The sequence below is a fragment of the Fusarium proliferatum genome (genome assembly GCF_900067095.1).
Source record: "Fusarium proliferatum ET1 genome assembly, contig: FPRO_scaffold003, whole genome shotgun sequence".
Lineage (NCBI taxonomy): Eukaryota > Fungi > Ascomycota > Sordariomycetes > Hypocreales > Nectriaceae > Fusarium > Fusarium proliferatum.
Window position 1 is genome coordinate 532,097 of NW_022194792.1, and position 24,135 is coordinate 556,231.

Below are 24,135 nucleotides of genomic sequence, written 5' to 3' on the forward strand. Positions count from 1 at the left end.
GAAACTAAGCTATAACCGAAGTCCAAGTTCTAAAAGCATCATTCGTAGCGAGGTCAAAGCAATCCTTCTGCTTCTCAAACTCCGGAGTTCACATCATTAGTGGTCACTTGTTCACAGAGAACGGTGGGGCATTAAACACCATTTTCCTAATTAGGAAATTCTCAACTCAACAACCTAGCCTTACCAGCGGATAACTCGGGAACTCAGTGACGAACTTTTTCAGAGCCAATGATAGGCTGTCGCAATGTCTTGTCTTCGACAGTAGCCCGTCGGAGTCCGACTTGGCTATCCGAATTGAAGATGATGATATAACTTTGAGATGTATAAATGACCAGCGATCTCCCAGTATTTACATCTCTACATCTTCTTTACAAGCCTCAAAGAAATTCAGACACTTTCTTCTTAAATAATTCCACCATGCCCGATACCCTCACCCTCCAAGGCAAAGTCGCCATCGTAACCGGCTCAGGTCGTGAAAATGGCATTGGTGCTGGTATTGCCCTCGCCCTCGCTCGAAACGGTGCTTCAGTCGTAGTAAACTACGTCTCCGACTCCTCCAAGCATCGTGCCGAGAATGTCTGCACCATGCTTCGTGAGGCAGGAGGAAAAGCCATAGCTATCCAAGCTTCAGTCGATACTACTGAGGGAGCAAAGTATCTCGTCGATAAAACCCTTGAGGGGTTTGCGACCGATCATATTGACATTCTTGGTAGGTTTCTCGTGCAAACTCATTCGCCGGAGCTGACTTCTGTAGTGAACAATGCTGCGACAGCATTTTTCTGTCCTATTACTGATGAACTGAACGTCAAGCAATTGACCAAAGTCTTCCAGCTTAACGTTCTTGGAGCGTTTTACATGGTCCACTACGTTATTGGTCACATGCCTCCCGGTGGCCGTATCATCAACATCAGTTCCACCAACGCCAAGCGAGGAAACGTCGCCGTCTCTGCGTACGCAGCCTCGAAAGCCGCTCTCGATAACTTGACATGGACATGGGCTGGAGAGGTACGTACCCCAATATGTTCTCTCTTTTTGATAGACACTGAGAAACGTGAATAGCTCGGTCGCAGCAAAGGTATCACTGTCAATTCAGTGGCTCCAGGTCCTGTGAGGACGGACTTTTATCCCAAGGGGCAGGAGGATGAGTTGATGAAGTTTGAGGTTGATATCACCAGGGCTGCTGATAGGCCTGGAACGCCCGAGGATATTGGTGATGCTGTTCTTTTGTTGGTTCAGGAGAAGTCTCGATGGATCACTGGGCAGTATATTGGTGTTAACGGTGGTGTCACTTACTAGGCGTTGTCGTTAGCTTGAAAATATCGTACTAGGAGAGCCATTCTCCAATATCAGACCGAAGATAGGTCATCTCTAATGGAGAGACTTTTTCAATCCATACCACCCTTCGTAAACAATCCATCAAGTCTTCCCATGATCGCAGCCGAATACGTGACATAGTCTGTGTAATCTGATCCAGATACCAGGGCTTCGAAGAACCAACTCCCATAGAGACCTGGATTACCAACACCCAAAGTTGCAGCTCCTCCTTTCCCTTCCAGAACTTGTCATCTAACTGCGCCATAAGTTGTTTAACCAAATTATTTCTTCTTGCTGCAATGTATAGTGCATCGCCAGATGATTGTGTCATGACCAACGCAAACAGACAAACAGATGATATGCGCACTATCTCTGCAAAGATTTCAGTAGATGTCGCATGTGGAACTCCATTTCGTTTCGGTATAGGATTCATTCTTTGTAGCGATAAGACTTGATGTGCTAGAGCGCATACTGGAATGAGGAGATCGAGCGCAAACGGGCTGACGAGCCATACTTCATTTAGCAAGACGGCGACTTGATTTGCCAATGTGAGAGCACCATCGATGACGGCAATTTGTTCCTGGTTCGTTTGTTCATCACTTCTTAATGACGTTAAAAGCTTTTGGGCATATTTTGACCTGGTAGCTTCAGGCAAAGTCGGTAGATCTCGAGGAAGAGGAAATCTCGGTTCCGCGTCTTCTACCATTGAGCCCAGGAGATCGCATCTATAGTAGTTAGTCGGCGTGATAAGTGGGAAGCTCAAGAGACTTACATGAACAGAGATTGTCGGATAGCGGGGCGTGAGTCCAATTCTTCAACTCCCCCAGCCATGGCAACTATCCTTTCCAGCCCTGCCATATGAACCATCCACAATTCCGAATTCCCAGCGCGCATCTATCTCGTCAGCCAATATGAAACTACAACACCATTGCAGCGACTCACATCAAAAGTCGCCAGACAGATAACCGTCCCAATAACAGCATTCTCACTAGCTTTACTCTCCGCCTCAATCCCTTCCCTCACCAAGCTCAACGACTCAGTATACTGCTCGATCTCCTCCACAGTCGGTGGACTCTCAAATGTCGCCGTTAATTTCTGCCTCAACCTCAAAACAGGGTCAACAATAGCTATTGATAGCAGTCCTTCCGACACCATGTCCATGGCCCGAAACAATCGTCGAAAATTGTAGCAGACTTGCGCGTCGCCCCAGTATGTCGGAATAAAGATTGACTCGCTTGTTGGATTGGGTGTGCGGACTGTACCCATTCGCCGGGAGAGACCTATGTCTTTCATTACATGTTGGCGGATTTTTCGTTGAGCTGCTTTGTCTTTTTTGGCGGGATTGACTTGGACGAATGCGAGAGTAGAAGGCTCGGTGTTGTTTCTCAGGGGAGGTTTCGGAATTGTAGGGGCTTTTTGGACCTTGAATTTAATCTCCATTTTGGCAATAGTATAGTCTGGGAATGATAATGTTGAGATGGTTTGATGAGGCTAATTTGTCTTCACATCTTGGTTTGGTGAACGGGTCAAATAATTACCCGATTGTTGAGATGGATGGCCAATGAGGTTAGTGGAGAAAATACAGGGACTGAGATAAGCTTATCCTGATCCTTATCGCATCCCGCCCTTTTATGTTTCCATCGGCCAACGTTTAGTGCTGATGGCTGGCAACATACCCTGCACGTCAGTGGCTGGTAACAATCATCCTCCTCCTGTTTGTGCAATTGAACAATTTCTTGGTTGAATGAGAAATTTATTCTTGTTTAATACTGAATCTGATGTGTTTTGCCTTTTGCTTGCTCTGACTTGTGAGATGTCTCCCTTCTGAGCGGCACATTGTTGAGTTCATTACTCGAGACTCTCTTCAGCTTTCGAAATACAGAGAGAAAACCCAATGTGCAATTTGTGGAAAAATACTAATTCACCAATAACGGGAACTCTTACCCCTTCACATGATATCTCTCGCGTTAAATCCCCTAACCGTTAGTATTATTGCTTTCCTCGGATAGCAAACCCAAGCCCTTTGTTCCAAGGCCGATATGCCGATCAACGACCCCCAGACCGCCCCCGGAAGCGAAGCTGACTGGCCCGATCGATCCCTCAATCGAGATGAATCCAGACCTCCCTCCCAACCACGTGGTCCACCAAACAAGCATCAAAATAAACAACATTACGCATCACTCTAACAAGAAAAAGACCAGTCTGGGCACAGCATCATCCCTCGGAAGGCAGCGCATTCCAACCCATCTTCCTCGGAGCACCAACCTATCAGCACTTCCTCCCCACGGCCCCAAGTCTCACCTTAGCATAGTCGCAATCTCTGCGGGGAACCCTAATCCTCCCTCCACCCAATCACAGCGCCTCTAAAGCCGACATGATATGCCGGCAGCTGCTGAGAGTTTCCGTGCTCCCCCAGATTTTAGGTTTTCTGTACCCCAGGTAAAACGGCCAACTCCAGTACCCCGGATCCGATAAGAACCCCGCCCGCACTAACGCTGGGTAGGTGAGTTGATCGAGAGATTGGGTATAAAGGGGGTGAGACCGATGTCGATCTTGGTCACTTTTCCTTCTGCATCATCACCTTCATCGTTTCAAGATGGATACCAGCGCGCAAAACGAGAAATTGCAGAATGGCGCTGATACTGCGTCCAACATGACCGAGACTCCCGGCGCGACTGTGGAGAGGTACGCGTTTTCCATGCCCTGTTTCAATTAGACTTTCATGTGCTGACTCACGATTTGCAGCATTGAGAATGCGCAGTTCTACATTGATCCCAAAGCAGAGGCTCGACTGCGCCGAAAGATTGACTGGATGATCGTTCCGACCGTCTGTCTACTCTATCTCTTCTGCTTTATTGACCGCGCCAATATCGGTTCGCGCTCTCTTCCTCACTCACAGAATCTCCAAAATTAACACGAGTCAGGAAACGCCCGCCTCGCAGGCCTAGAAGAAGATCTCGGTCTCACAGGCAACGACTACAATCTCGTCCTATCAGTCTTTTATATCAGCTACATCGTCTTTGAGATCCCCGCCAACCTTCTCTGCAAATACATGGGCCCCGGATGGTTCATCCCCTTGACATCGTTGGGGTTTGGTCTCTGTTCTATTTTTACTGCGTTTGTCTCGAACGTTCATCAGATTTGTGGTGTGAGATTTGTCTTGGGCATTTTTGAGGCGGGTATGTTGCCCGGTATTGCGTATTATATGTCGCGATGGTACAGAAGATCGGAACTTACCTTTCGGCTGTCGTTGTATATCGTTATGGCGCCGTTGGCCGGTGCGTTTGGTGGCCTTTTGGCATCGGCGATCTTGAAGCTTCCTAATTTTGGACGGTTCACTAGCTGGGAGATGATCTTTGGTAAAGCCTTCTCACGCCTCACACCATGATCAATGCTGACTTTCCTCTAGCCATCGAAGGTATCATTACCGTCGGCCTGTCCATCATCTCATTCGGTAAGCTTCCCGCTACTCCTGACCTCTCCCATCGCTAACAAGTCTCAGCCACTCTCACCGACCGTCCCCAATCAGCCGCATGGCTCACCGAAGATGAAAAAGCCCTCGCCCTCAACCGCATCAAGGCTGAACGTCTCGGTACAACCGAAGTCCTCGACAAGATGGACACTGCCAAGATCATCGCCGGCATCCGCAGTCCCCTCACGCTCTCAACAGCCATCATCTTCCTCCTCGACAACATCACCGTTCAAGGCCTCGCCTTCTTCCTACCCACCATTGTACGAACGATCTATCCCGAGCGAACAACTATTTCCCAACAGCTCTTTACTGTGCCACCATATGTCGTCGGCGCCTTTTTCACGGTGCTTATTCCGGGAATTAGCTACAAGTTTGATAGGAGGCAGATCTTTATTATTCTTTGTGCGCCGATGGTCATGGTGGGTTATGCCATCTTTTTGGGTACGACGAATGGGCATGCGAGATACGGTGCTACGTTCCTCGTCGCTAGTTCGGCGTTTGCACTGGCGCCTTTGACGAATTCTCATATCAGCGCCAATGTTCTCAGCGACACAGCGCGCAGTGCAGCGATTGGCACAAACGGTACGTTCGTCAGCTTCACCTTTGACAAGATACTAACTATTCATAGTCATGTTTGGTAACATCGGCGGACTCATCTCCACCTGGTCCTTCGTCAAGAGTGACGCGCCCAACTATCCCATCGGCAACGGCTTGAACTTGGCCACTTCGAGCACGATTCTTGTGCTTGGTGCCGCGACTCTTTGGTGGATCAAGCGCGATAACCGGAAGCGGGCTCGTAGATCAGCCGAAGCTGAATTGGCTGGTCTGTCGCAGCAGGAGATTCAGGACCTTGATTGGAAGAACCCCAACTTCAGATGGATTGCTTGAGCGAAGGTCATTGGTTCATAGTATATTGGGAGTGATTTAATGAACTTGTAATTTTCCAATTCCCTCATCGTTATACTATGGTGACCCGATCGAGAGGCTGTGATGATTTGCGGACCCAGCGCTCAGTGTCTTGAGCTTCGGCACTGAGTCATCAATAGTGTCAGTGCAATATTGATTGAATGTGGATCCTGAGTCGATAGTCAACTTGGCCCGAATCCTTAGCCCAACACTAAAGGCAACCCCGGTTCCCGTTTTGTCGGCTTCAGGGCTCCCCTACCTATCCAATTACAACAGCCATTCACCCATCGGTCCTCGGTCGCAAAAGCCTGCAAATAATTATCTGAGTTAGCTTGGCTGGCAATTCAGCGGCAGCAGGTTCGTCACCTTCAACGTTCCATTCACCGTGATGCTGGTCTCCATTGATTAAAAACCGCCAACAGCAAAATCCAGCCATTTGCATTATCGGGTCCAACAGTATGTATGGGGTAGCGGGGCAATTGTTCGTATGGCCGTTTTCTGGAACCTGCTTATCTGACATCGCCATATCACAGATGGATCAATCTCAATCTAGAGGATCTTACCTGCAGAAATCTGTAACGAACTCATTTTAATCCACAACCTTAAACCGACGCCGTTCAACTCTCAATGCTCTGCCTGTAACGGAAGTGATTCAGAAACACGCTTATGGTCGGAGTAATGATGTGTTTGCTTGGGTGAGACCTTAAGCTCTTGATGACACGATTCTGTTTGTTTAAGATCCATTTCAGAGCTGTTGCCAAAATATCACGGGCTTTGACATTGTACATGTAATATAACTGTCATTGATTGACTTCAGATCTCAGGTATATAACATTACGCATCCTCGGAGTCTCTTCCCATTTCCTTAAGGTTATCCCACCGAATTCTCAAATCTCCCTCGTTATTATTACATACCAACAAGAGTTCCCTATAGAGGTTCCAACTTACAACCGCAATTATGTGTCAGATCAGAATCATTAGGAAGAAGTGCCAGAAATGCCCTGAGAACTTCCCTGACGAGGTCAGTGTGAGTCGTTGCCAGAAAGCCGTGGATAAGAATGTTGCAAAGTGCGACCCATCAGATTGCTATGAGGTTGGAGCACTAGCGCTTGGAAATTGGAGAGATTGCAAGAAGTGCTGGGCCAAGTATGAGGCGGAACTTGAGGCGGAGCGTGAGAAGCAGAGGCTTTTGTTGTTGCAGCAAGCGAAGTGACCGTTGGGTTGAGAGGCTGAGGAATGAGGAATGGAGGGTATGGTATATCTTAGATCTTGAGGCTTACCTATAATGTGCTTTGAGAATATTAACTCTAGTGTTAGCAAAACATTAAGGATAAAACAGAAACCGTGTGGTTGAATTGCTTCGTGCGTCCGGACGTGGGAAACTCGATAATGCATGTGCTTTATGTGTATTCCTCGGCTTGCCTGAACCTGTATCTAAATCACTTTGCTAGAATTACTGACCCAGTTGGTTTCGAGAATGACTTATCCTGTGAGCCGCACCACCTTTGGCCTTTCGCTGCAGGGCAGGTCTACTGAATCGCTACTGGACCATGACACTGACCAAGCCCAGCATGTTAGGGATATGGGCTTGGAACATGCTTTGGTACTCAAGGAACCCGATAAAGACTTCTTTAAATCCATGCGCCGACACTCTAAGACCGACCTTTCAAGCGGGGAAGTGCCACAATTACTATGTGGGAATACGATATGAAACAAGCTGCGTTGTCGACGAATGGGTTCATCAGCCATTTTAATGAATTGCGACACCATCCGCCATGCCGTATAGTCTATCGTTTCACTGGGCTTAACTTCGTTCAGTCGTCAATCCAAACCTGAAAAGTCAGGGCACCAGCATAAAATTCGTGTCCGGTGGTGCCCTAGAGTAGACAATTAGTGAATGGATGACGCTGGCCGATTCCGAACAGGGCTTCAAATAATCTCTCCACGCTGCGCCGAGGAGCCACATGGATTACTATCATAGCAAACGCCGAGGAAACGACACCACAGATGTTAATTGGCATAGATGAAGTCGAAATAACCTTTGATACACGTGATGGGGCCCCAGAGATTAATGTCATTTACGCAAGGGATGTTAAAATGAGGTTAAAAAGGGGGCGGCCAAGGGAACGGACCAGAATCGGCAAAACTACGGTTCGCGGGAAAATGGCCCACCATTTGCAATCACAATTTTATTTCATCCATTTTCCAAGTTGAAGAAACAGAAAAAACAAGTCTGGCTTCCGCGATGATGTCAAATACTGCGATCCGGATTATATATACCGAGTTGATTACCTTGTTCGGCCCAAGGTATCCCATACTGCAAGAAGGGTCTAGTCCACGTAAAGCTTCATGGCAAGGCCTGTCTCTTCGCTGAACCTCTGATACTCCTTGGGGAATGTCGCCTCCCACGGAATACTAAGATCATTCCAGAAGTTAAAACCAAATAAGTTGTAGTCCATGTCGGTTGCCATGACCTCATCCTTAGTACCCGCCCAGATACCATACCAGCTTCCCGACATCGACACTGTGACGTTGCCAGCCAAGTCGAGCATGTCGTTCCACGCCTTGCCCTCGTTAGAGTGCGGCCTATTAGGCATCTTGATCACTCTGCTCACACGTTGACCAGGCTTAAGCTCGACGAGGTTACTATAACACTCCGGTCGGTAGCCGTGAGCATCCGCGCGAAAACGCTCGCCAAACACAACACCGTCGGTTTCGGTATGGAAGTGGAAGTAGCCGAGACCAAAGGCATGATGGCCGATGGGAGACAAGTCCTTCCAGAAGGTGATGGGGCCGGTGCCGTTGTTGGTGATGGTGACTTGGATGGTGATGGGGAGAGTATTGGTTTGCTCCATGGACACGAGGACGTTCTGCACGGCCTCGTGGACTTTGGGGCTGAGGTACCTCATGCCTTCACGGCAGATGCTGGGATTGGGGCAAATCCAGGTTGTGGGGACGAGTTCAGAGGCGAGGTATTCTTGTCTGGAGAGCGTTAAGATGTTCTTGGTGTGACCAACGCAGTGATCATCTTCATCACGTTCAGGGACGGGAATTGCATTCTGGTATTCAAGACGGCGGACGATCTTTGTTGCACTGAGAGCAGCTTGGCTAGTGTCAAGAGGGGCAATAGATGTGCCGGAGATGACAGAGGTAGTGAGAGATGGTGTAGGGGAGGCGGAAGCAAGAGAGCCAACAAGACCAAGGGCCAAGATAGGTTTGCTGAGGAAACGCATCTTGGATGATGGTTGTGATCGAAAGGGTTGCTAAGTGCAGGTCTGAGATGAGATAGCTGTCTTATTGAGTGAAGGATTAAGTTGTGTTTTTCTTAAACCTGGGATAAGCCGTAATATATGTAGGAACTCGCTACTGAGTTAAATGGCTTTGGGGTCGTCGTAGATTTCCGTAAATGAAGATTACTTTCGAATTTCCGTCACATGGATAAACATAGCTTCGTTGTCGATATGGCAAAAGACCCATGACGCTTGCTTATGCGTGAATGTGTGTACTAGCTCTCTGTTGGCTTCAGTATACAGCTCCGGAAGAACTCCGATAGCCAATTGTTAGAATCTGATATGGATTTAGCTTTTATTTCGCGCAGTATTGGTTTTGCAATCATGCTGACGACGATTGTATGGAGAAGGGTGATTGGGGGAATAAACAAGCTTTCGTTTGAACGATCCCTATAAACCATCTTATTGGGTTGTTTTTTCTAGACTTCCATCTACTTGCTTTCTTTTTGCAAGTTTTACATTCACATCTTCGCTGTACAGCCATTCCCCAAAGTTCATTGTATAGCTTGACCCTATTGAAGTTCACGTTCATAGGGTTATGAGACATGATCATATGAAAGGTTTTATTGGCTATGTCCTGCAGTCTTATGTAGGTCACTGCCGCCTATGAGGCTTAACTTTAGGCTGCGAACACAGGTGATGAATGAAATCACGGCATTGATTTTCTGAACTTTGTATTTCTGCAACGAGGTTAAATATTCTTCAGGTGACGTAGTTTAGCTATTTAACCTTCCTTCTCTTAGCCTTGCCATCTTCTTCCCTTCTGCCGCCTACAAGGTCCCGACTGCAGCTCGTCGTCGCTAGCATCCAAAACCATCGATGTCGTACGGGATGTCTAGATGGATTGCTAGACTACCCACCACTAGCCCCCTATATGCAAGGAACAATCTAAAAGTTTCTAATCAGCCTTGCATTCACAGCCCTCTTTGTAAGGGCCTTTGCCGTCGCAATGAGGACAATCTGGTGGTGGTGGGCAGCAATCCCTTTTCTCTAAGCGAGCAGATCCTGGCTGGGTGGTAGTAGAGGCCATGGTTTTCCAGCTTTGCGTAGCTGTTGTCAATTTGAGCCCCTCCTCAGTGCGGCCATATTCAGCCGGTGCAGGTGTAGTGGCGACCTTTTCCGTAACACACTGTGAGGCACTATTTGACCCTGGCTCCTCACTAGCTGGATCCTCTGGGATGGCCGATCCTGGTGACTCAGTTGGTAGCGATTCACCTGCTGGGGACTTGGCAGCTGGCGATTCAGTGGCTAGCTGGCCACTAACAGGCTTTGCGTCATCCTTTGGACTCGTAGACTCAGATTGCTCTATGCTTGAACTTTTTTCCGTCTCATCTGCAACGTCGGAACCGACTCGTGACGATTTATCGCCATATGTAGGCTCATTACCCGCACTAGTTTCAGGCTCAGCTCCATGTTTCGGGACAGAATAGGACGGCTCCGAGGAGACATAATGCTGCTTAGGAAAGCGTAGCAGCAGCTTGTTCTGCGCAGACCAAGTGAGGCCCAGGCTGCTCCAGATGTTGTTGCAGGAATAGCCCAAATCACTGTTCATGACTTCAGGCGCAGTTGCAGCCCAGAAGCCATTCCACCGTCCCGACATACCGATTTCAATGTCACCACCGTCCTTCACCATCTTATGGAAGAAATGGTTCGGGTTGGTCAGGACAATGTCGGCCTCCAACGCCTCGCCAGGGGAGATGACAGAAAGTTCAGGTGCAGTTTCTGGCCTGTACCCCGCTGGCGTAGGTGCTTGAGCCTTAGCAGCAACAGAATGATGACCTAGGGGGGTGATCGTGAAGTACTCATAGTCAAAGGCATGCTGGCTGAGAGGAGAGTACCTTGTCCAAAAGGTGATTGGGTAGGCATCATGGTTGCTGATCTTGACCTTGACAGTAAGGGGATCTGAAGACACGAGGCTAAGGGTGACATGAGCGTTTTGAGAGGCTCTGCAGAGCTTGCCATCAGACTGCCAGCCGCAAGGATCTTGCTTGGTGACAGGGCCGATGAGCGCCTTGGCAAGGTTTTCTTCCTCTAGAGTAGGCCATTTACCGATGTGGTAATGAGGCCTGGGGATTCCGACGGGGCAGAGCCAGGGTTCGTGATGGCCTTGGGGAAGCTGGATGCAGGGATGCACGCAGCCAGGGTTTGTCGCAGCGACGTACCCGAGGGACCCGAGGACGAGTATGCCCTGGGAAATTAGGTTGGTGTACATCTTCAAGCAGTGTAAACTTTACTTGAGATGCCTGGATGGGGAAGAATTTGGCGATGAAAGGTGATGAGGGGATAGCACTTGACGAAGACGAGAATCTGAGCTCCTTTCCTTCGGACAGGGGAGGAAGCAATGCCTTAAGTAGCTGTGATTATTACGTGCGAGGCGCGTGACGTGAGCCACCAGCTGTGGGGTCTATCAACCCAAAGTAACACTCTTATCAAAGTCAGTCCGGGCAGTATACCAGTTACCCAACACAATTGCCCAAGAAGATTTCATGTACAGTAGGCGAGTAGAAATGTATTAACTCTGACCATGACGCAATGAGTAGGTCTGTTGGGCTGGGGGAAAAGCTCTGTAAACATGACTTCGTGACACTATCTTGAGGTTCCATTCCTTGGGTCATACAACCTATAAGATTAGACATTCACCACTTAAAACTATCACGAGCGCCTCAGCGTGCCACCTCGTTGGCCAAATGGTCGTTGTGAAGATTTCAGTTAAGTAATATTGAGTTTGGGGCTGATGCCCTAGTCTCCAGCGCATCCCTTTGCTACAAGATCCCGTCATTATCTACTTGTATCCTCGAGTCTTTGTGACCGGAATAAGCGCAGAGCCTCGATCTGTCAGGCCAGTAGGAAGAGAAGATTGTTAGGTGTTGGAGATGTGGCTTGATGGGCTTGCTCCACCTCGACAGGAACGTTGCGTTGAGCCATTGGAGCTCACCTAAAATCTGCGAATCAGACAGCCGTACAGATCTGATGGCTTTATTTGTCGTCGTGGATATGAAGGCAAAAGAATCGCGTGCCACTTTCACATTTCCCGCGCACGATATGTGCATCGGTCAACGCATCGAACTGGAAAAGTCCCACTGAAGATAACTCTTCCAAGTTCCATACGCGCAATTGAGCATTCAGTCTTTGAAAGAGAATAGCAGCCAACCAAACGAATCTGCTTATGACGTCCTGCTTCCACTGGTGGAATGCAGTGGAAAGAAAGGTACACGCAAGTTTTATTACTTTAAGCCTGCTCTTTCAAGGTTTATTGTAGTCACGTGCAATTTGATAGCTTTCTTGACTGGAGGCCCTCCCATGTTGAAAGCTTCACTGCTGTGAATGCTCAAATAACCACTGAAACACTCAATCAGTCGTAATTATGGTGGAGCGGGACACACTTCTGTTCTGCACTGGGCATTTTAAAATGGCAGGCTTCTTCCGGGTAGGCGAGTTTCTCGTTAGGTTACCGCATTCAATACTGGCGAGCAAAGCAATTGATCAGAATTCTCCTCCGCAAAAAGTCAAGAAACGTCTATTATACATGTTTACCTGCAGATGATGATATCCATTAAGCTAATATTTTGACCTCTACACCGCGCGATGGATTGGGAGTAATCGGACCTTCAATTCGAAAGGCCAAGAAATCATATTCTGATTGTATATAAACTCAGGCCTCTGATGAGAATAAGCCCGCCCGATCTTTCGCCAGATAAGACTATCTTGAAACATTATCGATTAGATAAAACAAAGTTTTAACCTTATCGATAACGGTGTCCGTCCCAGCGGGATAACAGCGGAGCGGCCATTCCTCTTATCAGTTGCTTTATCTTTTCCTCTCGCGAACCTTGCCAAACTTATCATCCCACCGTTTGCGGGTACATTCATTCACACGATGATTTGACTCATTCTGAGCGGAGCGGAAGTGCCGATCAGCGATGCTCCGTCTCTGAGTTCGCCGCAACTCGTAGCCAGACCAGTCATGTTTGGTCATTACGGCCGCGGTTTCACGATCGGGAATGACAATTATCTACGAGTCTACTCCAGTCAGCTAAGTGAACATTTTGAGCAATCCGTCTTGCCCCTCGAGTTATGTCAACAATTCATCATCATGATCAGCGAGTTTGGGAATGGCAAAGATGAATTTATCCATTCTTTAATGGAGCTTTGATGTCATTTACCCTAAATCTTGTGCCTTGAAAATTCTGAGTCACTGATCATCAGCAAGACAAAGACAGATTACCTGATTTCATCATCAAAGGAATTCTGTTATCTTGCCGGTATCCAGGGCATATCTGGAATTCTGTCAATAATGTTCCAAACCAGTCTGCAACGGAATTGGCAATTTGTATCACCGCCACCAATGTTCGTAATCTCCAGCCTGACTGGTATCACCATGACTTAGTCCAACAACTCGTGCAACAAAATTCAGCACTCCCCAGCTTCCTGCAAGACACGACACATAATCAGCAGCCAAGCTCACCGGCCTCCGCGTCTCCCGACTTTCCCATAACATCACCTGCTCGCCCTCGCATTCTTTGTTGGTGCGCTCTGCTTGGCGGCACCACAAGCCCACTTTAAATAAGCATAACGCGAGCATGCTTAACAAATAACCTTAAACGCCAAGTAGCCGCCAAGCGCCAAGCGCCAATCTCAATACTCCGCCAACCTCGAGCCAAGAAAGCCGCCCCCTTTTGTAATATCTTGGCCAGGTGACTTGGCCATTCCCTCATATGCTCATGATTCGCTTTGGCCGAATCATTCTTACAGCCAAGTGCACCCAGATACAGCCAAGGTCTTGGTGCACTTGGCCACCGTTTGGGGCTTACGACTGTGAAGCGGCCTGTGTCTCCCCATCCCTCGTTCTCTTTTCTTTTCCACTGTCGATCTTATTTATCTGAGCGGTAGCTGTTTCTTTTTTTAATCTTGATTACAACAAATGCTGAGGCTGATTAAAAACATTACGCGTTAGAAGAGATGATCGAATCGTCGTAAGCGTTCAGCCTCAAGCTTAGGCCCATTTGTAAACGCGGACGATTCAGCTAGATATCGTCATCCGGATCAGAAATCCCGCAGCTTCTACTCTCGGAGCGGAAAAAGCGCCTGACATAATGGCAGGTGGCGTGTATTCCTTCCCTCGGAGCTTGTGGACAGGCTTTCCCTCGCCTTCTTCCGCGGCGGTAGTGGAGCACTTGAACACCTGCTCTCTGTCTTGGCTTACAACCTCCTTCGATATCCTGTTTTTAGTTTCCGCCCTGGGTAGCTTTGACCAGCTTGAATCACCCACGCAGATCTCATGTTTTAGTACTGTCTCTCATCATCTCCCCTTGTTCTCTGCCGTCAATAAAACCTTGGCTTTTGTTTAGAAAGAGAGTCTGAGGCATTTTCCCGTCCCTAGCTTTAAACTTGATATCTAGCTTTTCTCTCCCCCGCATTCTTCTTTGTACAAAAAGCTTTCTGCGCCCTACATACTGTGTCCTAAACGCCACTATTGTAGAAATTCTTACTTTTGACCTCACCTGACTTTGCGCTGCCTTTTCCTTTTTGTTTGCCTCTTATGTTCTGTTGGTGAGGAACATACTCGCTATTACAGAGCTTTCGTACTCGAAGGGCTTGTTGACTTTTCTTTGGATAGTGTCTGGTACACATCCTACTCAAATCCTCTCCGTCATCAAGCCTACAGCACCTTCAGCAACACCTCGCCAACTCGTACTTCTTCAGATAATTGTACCAAGAAACCGGCAGACCTGAAGACTATATACTTCTGAATCCAAACATTTAGTTACGTGATTCTGCATACATCCTTGACGCCAAAATGCCGGTCCTCAACCTCAGTGAGCTCAACATCGTGTTGGGAGTCTTGGGTCAGTACGATTCCTTCCTGGGCATTTCTTGGTTGTGATTTGCCCAGATCTTGGCGGACCTTGGCATTCTGACAGAGTTTTCGCAGGTGGCTTCATGGCATTGTACGGTATCATTTCTGTCAAGATCAAGCAGTCATGGTACCTTGGAGAGGCCTGTAAGTTGTATTAACCACCCTTTCTTGATTGTAACTGATGGCGTTGGCGTGTAGTGCCTGCGATGGTGTTTGGCATCATTCTCGGACCCGTCTCAGCCAAGTTTCTCGATAGTGAGAGGTGGGGTTCGGCAGAGCCTGGCCAGACTGAAGACATTGCTCTGGTAAGTGACACTGACACTGCTAAAATGCCCTGTAGCTGACCTCTATAGGGTCTGATGCGAGTTGTCATTGGTGTTCAGCTCGTCATCGCTGGTTACTCGCTGCCGGCAAAGTACAACGTGACTCGCTGGAAAGAGTTGCTCATGTGCCTGCTGCCAATCATGACTCTCATGTGGCTTTTGACGACCGGCTGCATTCTAGCCACCGTTCCCAAGCTTAGTCTTCTCGCTGCACTGGCCCTTGCATCATGCGTTACATGCACCGACCCAGTGCTCTCACAAGCTGTTGCGAAGGGTCCTTTTGCTGACAAGTATGTTCCTCGACACCTCCGAGAGATCATTTCATCTGAGGCTGGTGCCAACGATGGATTCGGTATGTTTGTCTTGTCGCAATGATTGACCGAGTAACTGACGAGCATAGGCTTCCCGTTTCTCATGCTTGCCGTCTACCTGATGCGACATGCATACGAGCATCCTGAGCAAAGCGGTGCTGAGGCCGCGCACCTTGCTGTACGCGCCAGTGAAGAAGTTGGACGTCTTGGTGGTGGCATTGGTGAAGCCATGAAGAACTGGGTTGTTGAGACTTGGCTCTACTACGTCGCCATGGGTATTGCCTACGGCGCTGTTGTCGGTTTCACCTCATGCAAGGCCATCAAGCACGCGATGCGTCGGTAAGTCTCAATCGATCCATCAAGAATTAACTAGACATGCTGACAATACAACTCACAGAGGATGGGTCGATGAAGAATCTTACCTTCTTTTCCCCGCAGCTCTCGGCCTCTTCATCATCGGCACGACAGGCGCCATCGGCACAAACGATCTCGTCGCCTGCACCGTCGCAGGCAACATGCTCAACTGGGACGGCGAATTCCTCGCCGAGACGCATCGCCGCCATGACGAAGTCAACCACTGCATCGACGTTCTGCTCAACTTTGGCGGTTTCATGTTTATCGGAATAGTTCTTCCCTGGGAGTCATTCCATGACCCCGACGGCACTGGCGTTACACTGCCCAGACTTATCGCTCTTGGCTTCATGGTCCTTGCGTTCCGACGCATCCCGGCCATTTTGCTACTGTACAAGGCCATGCCTGCTGTTGTCAAGGATTATAAGGAGGCGCTATTCATGGGTTATTTCGGACCTATTGGTGTCGGCGCCGTTTTCTACCTTGAGCACATGAAGCACTTGTTTCCTCATCCCGAAGACGCAGACCAAGAGGAGCGCGATCTTCTGGCAGCTCTCGGTCCAGTCATCTACTTCCTCGTCTTCTTCTCCATCGTTGTGCACGGCCTTTCAATTCCTCTTCTAGACTTTGTCTACCGCAAGAGAGGCGTTGAGCCCATCCAAGACGACGCCATTTCCATCCGCCGCAAGTCATTCACCTCAGCGACGCCCGTCAACGCGATCGCCGCTGATGAAGACAATTTCATCGCGTTCAATCGCTTCAGCAGGCCTGTCGATGAGAACGGAATACTGCCTGGTGAGATTCCACCTGCTGTTTTGGCGAGGAATGAGTTCGCTGTGTTTTCTGGGGATCATTCGTCAGAGGATGATGAGAGGGAGAGGGAGGAGCAGGAGAAGAGACGGCAGAGACGGACGATTCAATATATGGTTTAGAATTAGCATAGCATCATAGATTTCAGTATAGCGTTGCGTTTTAGAATTGAGCATGGAGTTGGTGTTTTACTACGTGGATCCATCTAGATGCGGTGTGATCGGCTTGTTCCCTTGAGTCACGTCTCTCTGCTTCATGGCTTCTTCTCGCGTCTCGTGCCAACCCTGACGTCACTGAGATGAGATAAGATAAATCCCCGACTTGGTTTGCAAAAGGCCATTCCCGGATAAATCCCGACATTATTTGTGGACGATGCATAACTATCAGTCTCCACCCGCTGGGTTGCACAATATGCACAATATGCACTATGTTCACGACGCCAAGTCTTCAATAAACATAAAAGTTCGTAACCTCGGGATGATCCCTCCTCGTCTTCTTGTTCAAGTGCTTCAAATGGAACCTCAATCCCCACGCAATAACAACAACACCAAGCGAAAACGCAATGCTCGAAACCCAAGCAGTCGTATACCGCGGCTCATCAGAAGAAGGCCACAAATACGCCGTATAAACATGAGCCAAATTGCCAAACGTATTGCAAATCGCAAGAGACACGGCTTTTTTCTCGCTCGTCTGGCCGACAGTTGCACTGATCCACGCAAGGATAATGTTGTTGATACCAAAGCTGAACCCGACGAAGAGGTAGATGCTGAACATCCGGGCTGCAATGTTCAGGGTTGAAACAGCGATGATGAAACCGACCATGACAATGCATTTGCAGATGGTGATGTGTAGCGTGCGCTCATTCCAGCGTCCTGACGTCCACGCCATGGCGATTCCGATCCCAGCGGCGAGAAGATATGGCGGGCACGTTAGGACTAAAGCGATGGTGTTGCTGTCGGTGAGGGTCCTCATAACAGTTGGGAGGAAGTTTTGGAAGCCGACTGATGAGAGGTGAAGATTATACATGAGGCATAGTGCCCATGTTCGCCAATCAGAAGCAGATTCTTTGAGACCAATCCATACGCTCGTCTTTTCACGAGCGTCTGTTGTGTCGGTGTAGATGCGGTTGTATGCAAGCTGTCGCTGCTCTTCTGAGAGCCAGCGGGTGGTGAGGGGATGGTCTGGGAGGAAGATGAATGCTAGGATTGCGGTAAGGATTGATAAGGCGCCTTGAATGATGAAGAGCCTGGTTTATTATGGTGAGCGTTGTGAACGAATGTTGTATTCGCTACGTACCATTGCCAACCAGCCAGGCCATGCTTTTGGTCAAGACCGGCAAAGACTCCAGCGGCGATAAGTCCTGCAAAGGAACTGGCTATCATGTTACCCGTATAGAAGATGGCCAGTCTGACAGCGAGTTCTTTGCGGGTGTAGAACATGCTAAGAATGAACAAAGCTCCAGGATAAAACTGCGCAAGGTCAGGCGTAATTCTCAAGTTTGGATTGCGATACGTACTGGTGCCTCGGTCACTCCGAGGATGAAACGAAGCGCAACCATGCTGCCGTAGCTGTTCGCCAAGAAAGTCACCAGACTGACGACTGACCAAGCGAGGCAGAAGCCAGCCATGTACCAAGATGGCTTGACTCTATTGATGAGCATGTTGCTTGGAACTTGACCGGCACTGGATGCATTAGCTGCTAGTTCTATGGAATTGATGGCAATTGAACTTACATGTACCCGACAAACAGAATCGAAACGCAAGTATTATACTGCGTCCCAACAAGCCCGAGATCCTCCTCAAGACTATTAAGTCGAGCATTGACGAGGGCATTGCGATCGAGGTAGTTGAATAGGTACATAAACCATAGCATAGGCTACGTGACCAGTCAAAACCAACAAATAATCACTGGATTGGAATGCTTACAAGAATGTACTTATCCAATTTCTTAACAAGCGCAATCTCTCTCGGGTCCGTTTTCGCATGCGCTCCAAACTCATCTACCTTGTCCATCTTGGGAAACTTGGAAAATATGGCGTCATCGTTTGGTCTCGACTCAACGTTGTCAAGCGCACGTTCAATATGCTCGTTGCGCGCTGTGTCATCGGGTTTGTGGTCATGACCACCTGGACTTTGGGCAATTGAAGTCGCCATTTTCGGTGAAAACCTTTCAATTAATAATTGTAAAGAGTTTCTGTAAGATTCTGGAGTCAAGACAGAAGCAGATGCCAGTTTTTATGCAAATTGGCTCCCACGCCAAGACTCCCCCACGGGGTAACGAGATGCGGGGGATCAGCGTAGTTTAAAAACAAGGTTGGCAAATGACGATGGTAACGCTTGATACAACGCTTGTGATTGGTGCTCTTGGGATTAGAGTGGTAGGAGCTTGCACGGAAAAGTAGATAGAGTAGCAGATCTGCTGGTGGAATTGCCAAAAGCCGATATGGCGCCGTGGCGGAAAAGCACCAGCGTCTTGGGAGATGTTTGGCGAGCGAATCAGAGAATTCCGAGAGACTTTGGGAGGAGAAGTTCATCTGCCGTGGATGACGTGGATTGAGAGCGGTGTTCTGCCCGTATTGCTGGGCATGCTACTCATTGCCTGTTCGGGGTTCATGACCCTGTCCACGAATGTAGTCCCGTGAAACCTTCTAGATTAACCAAATTGTTCATGTACGCAACTTCCAAGTGTACTACTGTCTATCAACCGCTAAATACCAGAGTCACCCTCAAAGAAATCCTTCTCCCCATCCATCCACGCCTCCCAAACCTTACAAACCCTCTCCGCCTCAATCATATTCGGCGAGCCAGCAGGGAATAATTTATTCGCATCTCCCTGCCTTTCCAGAACCTGCATAGCCAAACCTTCAGAGGCGTGGCGCGCAATATGACAGTGCATCAGCCAGATACCGGGGTTATCTGCCTTGAACGCAATTACTACGAAGCCGTTGCGGGGTAGCAGGACGACATCACGCCTTGGTGGATTGTCAAGCTTCAGGTTGAGTCTACTGGGGTCGTAGGTTTGGTTCTCTTCTTGTTGCAGAAGAGCGAAGTCATGGCCGTGAAGATGAATCTGATATGGTTAGTTGGGGGTCATGTGGCTTGGGTTGGGTGCTTACTGGATGAGCGCCGGTACGAGCACTAATGCCTTCTATCGTGAGAACAAAGTAGACCTAAGATGGTTAATCATGTTACCTGAGAGTATTTGGAGGCGCTTGCTACATACCCATTCTTTCTCAGTATAATCCTCAGGAATCACCACCCACTTCGGAGGATAAGTGTCCCTCGGCTCATCCAGATGAAACATGACAGGGTCAGAGTAGTTAATCTGCAGTGGTCTAAAATTCTGACCAGGTCTTTGAAGACCAAATGTAGCGACTGGGTACTCTTCCTGGAACTCAGGCGTGTTCTTGGCGTTTGGATCAAAAGTAACATTGAACCGCTCACCATTCCCGTCCGCTGCTTGAGCATTGGCCGCTGGACCGATATACCACGGAATCTTGGGTCGAAGCGAAGTATACGTCTCATCTGAGCACGCTTTGCTAATGTTGACCCAAGGCTGAGATGAGGGAAGAGCTTTGTCAGAGTGGTTGTATCGCAGGATACCTGTCTTTTCATAGCCGTCGCCTCCTGGGGCTATACCGCATGCATCAGCGACCCAAGTCCTGATCCAGAAGTTTCCATCATCTGGGATTTGATTGACATCTCCAGCCAGGGGATTAGCTTCAACGATAACGTTGTACCTTTGACCGATACCTATCAACACCGAGGTGTTGAAGTATGGCTCAATGGGCACAAAATCCGAAGTGACGATCTGGAGCCAGTGGTTATCAATGGAGAAGACGAGCGTAGAGTCAAATGAAGTATTGATCAGACGGAGCAAGTATCTCTTTGGACGGCTTGGCTTATCTGTTGGAGTTTTGTTGAAGTATAACTCATAATTGTCGGGAATGGGTAGAGTTGGGGTGTAGCCGTAGTGAGAGACGTTGCCTGCGCCGTTGAGAAGGATGGTCTTGTTGGAGAATTGGGAGCCAGGGAAGAGCAGTCTGAATGCGCTCTCGTGAGCTGAATTCTTGGTCAGTATGAGTCATGGGACATAAGTTGGGAGTAACGTACACCAATCTGTCATGATCAGTGGCCTCTTGGTCGCATCATAAGGGGCAGATTGAGGGCCATGAATTGTCTGAGTCATTAGCGGATGCTGCATGGGACAGGCTGTGGATGACTTACGATCGGACCTTGAAGACCATCTGCATATTGTACAGAGTAGTGGCTATGATACCAAGATGTCCCGTATTGTGTCGTGTTGAAGATATAGCTGAAGCTATCCCCTGGGGCAATAGGACACTGAGTGATGCCGTTGACACCGTCCATATCCATGGTCTGGTTCTGACGAATACCATGCCAGTGAATACTTGTGCCATTCCTCTTCATACTGTTGATGACAGTAATATTGAACGTCTACACTATGGTTAGTCGCCGTAGGCGCCTCTGCAGTAGGGTGTAAACTCACATCACCCCAGCAAGCCTCAAGCCAAGGGCCAGGATACTCCCCATTGAATAACTTCGCCTCAGTAAAGTTCTGCCCATCAGCATTATACCAACTCTCCGTAATATTAAGTGTATAATGCCTCATAATTCCCTTGGGCGCAAAGTTCTCATAGTTCGTATGGATGTTGAACTCTCTCCCGTCAGGATGTCGAAGCCAGCACTCTCGATTCTCTGGGATCGAACATTGCACGAAGCCTGTCATTTCTGGGTACTCGCAGAGGAATTCATGGTCACCTGGCGGGGGATGAAAGATGGGGAAGCCAGGACTGGGGTCTTCAATGTGAGTGTGAGGATGATTGGGGCGCAGAGGATGTTGGTATGAGGTGGAAGGGGAGGTGGGCCACATGGTTAGCCATGCGACTATACTGACGCAGGCGTGCCATACTCGCTCGATGAGAGCCATTTTGAGAATGTTTTAGTGGTTTGGGGCCGATGGCTCTGTGCTTTGTGAGACGGGATTTAAATAAGAACGCCTCGCCCTAGTTCAAGCTCATCACGCGGTCATGACAATCTTGTTATCGAGAATATGCAGGCTTATGACGGCAATCACATACATAAGTTCCCGTCATAGTCATTGAATCCAATCATGTTCCCAATTTCAAGCAACTCTACGATACGAGTCCAGCTGGTCAAGGATCATGGTCTTGGCACTCAAATGTTTCAGCCCTAGGACCTATAATCTCACCCAACGACCCAATCCGAGTCATCTATACAGATGACTAACATGAATAGACTTCGTCATGTCTCACCGCAGCGCACAATCACAACGCCATCCTTGCAGAACTTCACCCCGTGATTACGCCAACGGTCGTACAAGTTGGTAATGAATTAGGTGAGACCAATCAACCTCCCAGAGGCGTTTTTTAGGCACAGTCAGGCTTGGAGTTGACCAATTGAATAAGGGCGGATGTTAGTCCAATCACTCCCTTGCTTACGGCTGAGAAACTGAGGCTGAGCATGACAAATACGAGGTGTCATGGGTTGAGATAGGGTATTCGAGAAAGCCGTGCCCGTTGAGTTCCCGTTAATACCGGCGTGAGGTATAGGCTTGATAACAATATTTCTCTGAGCGGTGAGTGTGGGGAACTTATGGTTCCGTGGTCGATATCGGAGTAGGCTTACTCAGGTTGGTGAGATGCTGCGATCCGGCGTCCGAGGCTCTTACGTGAGAATGGCGGTCTCACGTCTGTATCGCGATCGAACGGCTCAAGCCCAGTCAGCAGTGGCTAAGACAAGTGCGCAGAGGCTATCTTCCGAGCAGTCGCACGAACAGGTAGCAAGCGGGAAATGTCACGCGGTTATATCTCGGCTGTGTCAGAGGTCGCCGTCGTGATCAAGATGAATAGCATTTCAATTAATATACACAAACAAGATCTGTCTTGGGCTCTCGTATCAACTGGTTGCTACCTGGCGCTTGCACCTTCAAGAACGGATATTCAATACCACTTGAGCGCATTCGCCCATAGCAGGTTCCACATCCTCGGCACATCGCCACCAGCCTCCACAGCCTCAGCCCACTGGATGATATGCTTCAAAACGGCGACGTCGTCACAAAACTGCACTGCAAAGTCAAAGTCTCTCAGTAATTGTGTCTTCTTATGAATGTCCATCCAGCGCGGGTCAAGCCGCTCCATTTCTCCCAAGAAGACCTCTCGCAAGCGTGTGGTTTCGTACTGATGTAAATGCTTGTAGTATAGTTCGGACATATCGCCGTCCGCATTATGGCGGTATCGTCTGCGATCAGGTTCAGTCCATCGAGGTTGTTCAAAGAGGAATTGGGGGATGCCGCAGGCTTTCCACAGAGGGACGATGGACACACATTCCCAATCGACGATGCCTGTGATGTTGCCTGTATTGTCGACAAGAATGTTGTTCCCATGCAAGTCATCGTGGTAAAGAACTGTGGTTTCTGTTTCAGCATGAAAAGGAAAGATGCGCTGGACCAGATGCAGCAATCTCTCGGCCATGCCAAATGTCCGTGCAGCATCATCGATCTCCTTGACCGCATCACAGTTGAGGTTTTCCTTTCCACACCATTTTGCCATGGTCGCTGTTGCGTCTCTTTTGGTCGCCTCAAGCCGCGCTGCAAACCACTCGCTGCTGTTCCGAAAGGGCCCTCGGTTAATGTCGGATTTGTTGATGAGGCCGTAGAAGAAGCAAGTCGACACAATTGGGCCGGGCCTCGGCAGTTCGCTTGCGTATACGGGAGGGCAGATGTTGCCAATACTCGTGAATTTCTCGCGAAAGAGAGAGGATATGAAAGATGCGATCTGGCTAACTGTGTCTGTTTTCTGGGGGAGGGTAAGATGCCGCCATGTATCCTGCATCCGCGCGCCGGGAAGCTTGCTCATTAAGATCCATTCGTAAGTGACAGGAGAAGCGCGCGACGCATCGTAATGAATGACCTTCGGGATCGGAAGGTCCGTGATCGTGGAGACCCATTGGATCGTAGCAACTTCGCTCATGGTCTTGTTCTGCGGATCGACAGGGAGCGCAACGCGGAGCAACAGCGGTGCCTGATCGTTGACCTGAACTTCGTAGAGCTTGTTGAAGCAACCTTCGGCAAAATGCTTGATGTGGACGTTATCACTATTAAAAAGCGCTTGAATCGTCATTCTCATCTTGTCAAGATCAGGCTGGAACTCCCATCGCGGGGTGAAGCCAAGATTGCAGTCTTCCAAGTAAACGTCGGCGAGAAGGGAGGCGCCGGATCCTGAGGTCGGCATCGTCGCGCGCAAGAGGCAGAATCAAGAAGCAAATATCAATCGGGTTCAAGATCAAGTTTCGCTGGCGTGTTCAAAAAACGAGGCGGCGATGGAGGAGAGAAAAATGAAGAATGGAAGGAATCATGGTCGAGATAAGGCATTTGCGATGGGCAGCTGCTTTCGGCGGGTGACTCAGTCAACATGGACTGCATGTTTGCGACAGTGACAGTGACAGTGCATCATGTATGC

At 48.8% G+C, this 24,135-nt stretch overlaps 9 protein-coding genes across 9 annotated transcripts; 3 read left to right on the plus strand and 6 right to left on the minus strand.

Moving 5' to 3' along the window:
* Positions 1 to 417: 417 nt before the first annotated feature.
* Positions 418 to 1,296, plus strand: FPRO_07000 (uncharacterized protein; the record flags this gene model as incomplete). The annotated part of the gene is made up of 3 exons (XM_031228024.1): positions 418 to 709; positions 773 to 1,005; positions 1,060 to 1,296. 3 exons carry the CDS (start codon positions 418 to 420, stop codon positions 1,294 to 1,296), a joined length of 762 nt encoding a protein of 253 aa, XP_031078402.1.
* Positions 1,297 to 1,324: 28 nt separating this feature from the next.
* On the minus strand, positions 1,325 to 2,754 carry FPRO_06999 (uncharacterized protein; the record flags this gene model as incomplete). Its single annotated transcript, XM_031228025.1, has 3 exons — positions 1,325 to 2,039; positions 2,087 to 2,208; positions 2,257 to 2,754. The coding sequence occupies 3 exons, from the start codon at positions 2,752 to 2,754 to the stop codon at positions 1,325 to 1,327; spliced, it is 1,335 nt and encodes a 444-aa protein (XP_031078403.1).
* A 1,156-nt stretch (positions 2,755 to 3,910) lies between these two features.
* Positions 3,911 to 5,674, plus strand: FPRO_06998 (uncharacterized protein; the record flags this gene model as incomplete). Its single annotated transcript, XM_031228026.1, has 6 exons — positions 3,911 to 3,999; positions 4,060 to 4,187; positions 4,239 to 4,673; positions 4,724 to 4,768; positions 4,817 to 5,368; positions 5,415 to 5,674. 6 exons carry the CDS (start codon positions 3,911 to 3,913, stop codon positions 5,672 to 5,674), a joined length of 1,509 nt encoding a protein of 502 aa, XP_031078404.1.
* Positions 5,675 to 8,022: 2,348 nt separating this feature from the next.
* Positions 8,023 to 8,925, minus strand: FPRO_06997 (uncharacterized protein; the record flags this gene model as incomplete). Its single annotated transcript, XM_031228027.1, has 1 exon — positions 8,023 to 8,925. One exon carries the CDS (start codon positions 8,923 to 8,925, stop codon positions 8,023 to 8,025), a length of 903 nt encoding a protein of 300 aa, XP_031078405.1.
* A 955-nt stretch (positions 8,926 to 9,880) lies between these two features.
* On the minus strand, positions 9,881 to 11,194 carry FPRO_06996 (uncharacterized protein; the record flags this gene model as incomplete). The annotated part of the gene is made up of 1 exon (XM_031228029.1): positions 9,881 to 11,194. The coding sequence occupies one exon, from the start codon at positions 11,192 to 11,194 to the stop codon at positions 9,881 to 9,883; it is 1,314 nt and encodes a 437-aa protein (XP_031078406.1).
* A 3,585-nt stretch (positions 11,195 to 14,779) lies between these two features.
* On the plus strand, positions 14,780 to 16,756 carry FPRO_06995 (uncharacterized protein; the record flags this gene model as incomplete). Its single annotated transcript, XM_031228030.1, has 6 exons — positions 14,780 to 14,828; positions 14,915 to 14,983; positions 15,038 to 15,144; positions 15,193 to 15,514; positions 15,563 to 15,812; positions 15,871 to 16,756. The coding sequence occupies 6 exons, from the start codon at positions 14,780 to 14,782 to the stop codon at positions 16,754 to 16,756; spliced, it is 1,683 nt and encodes a 560-aa protein (XP_031078407.1).
* A 325-nt stretch (positions 16,757 to 17,081) lies between these two features.
* Positions 17,082 to 18,787, minus strand: FPRO_06994 (uncharacterized protein; the record flags this gene model as incomplete). Its single annotated transcript, XM_031228031.1, has 5 exons — positions 17,082 to 17,880; positions 17,931 to 18,103; positions 18,151 to 18,316; positions 18,367 to 18,509; positions 18,560 to 18,787. 5 exons carry the CDS (start codon positions 18,785 to 18,787, stop codon positions 17,082 to 17,084), a joined length of 1,509 nt encoding a protein of 502 aa, XP_031078408.1.
* A 553-nt stretch (positions 18,788 to 19,340) lies between these two features.
* FPRO_06993 (uncharacterized protein) lies at positions 19,341 to 21,584 on the minus strand (the record flags this gene model as incomplete). Its single annotated transcript, XM_031228032.1, has 6 exons — positions 19,341 to 19,703; positions 19,750 to 19,803; positions 19,857 to 20,695; positions 20,747 to 20,813; positions 20,861 to 21,091; positions 21,144 to 21,584. The coding sequence occupies 6 exons, from the start codon at positions 21,582 to 21,584 to the stop codon at positions 19,341 to 19,343; spliced, it is 1,995 nt and encodes a 664-aa protein (XP_031078409.1).
* A 1,033-nt stretch (positions 21,585 to 22,617) lies between these two features.
* FPRO_06992 (uncharacterized protein) lies at positions 22,618 to 23,907 on the minus strand (the record flags this gene model as incomplete). The annotated part of the gene is made up of 1 exon (XM_031228033.1): positions 22,618 to 23,907. The coding sequence occupies one exon, from the start codon at positions 23,905 to 23,907 to the stop codon at positions 22,618 to 22,620; it is 1,290 nt and encodes a 429-aa protein (XP_031078410.1).
* Positions 23,908 to 24,135: the final 228 nt, after the last annotated feature.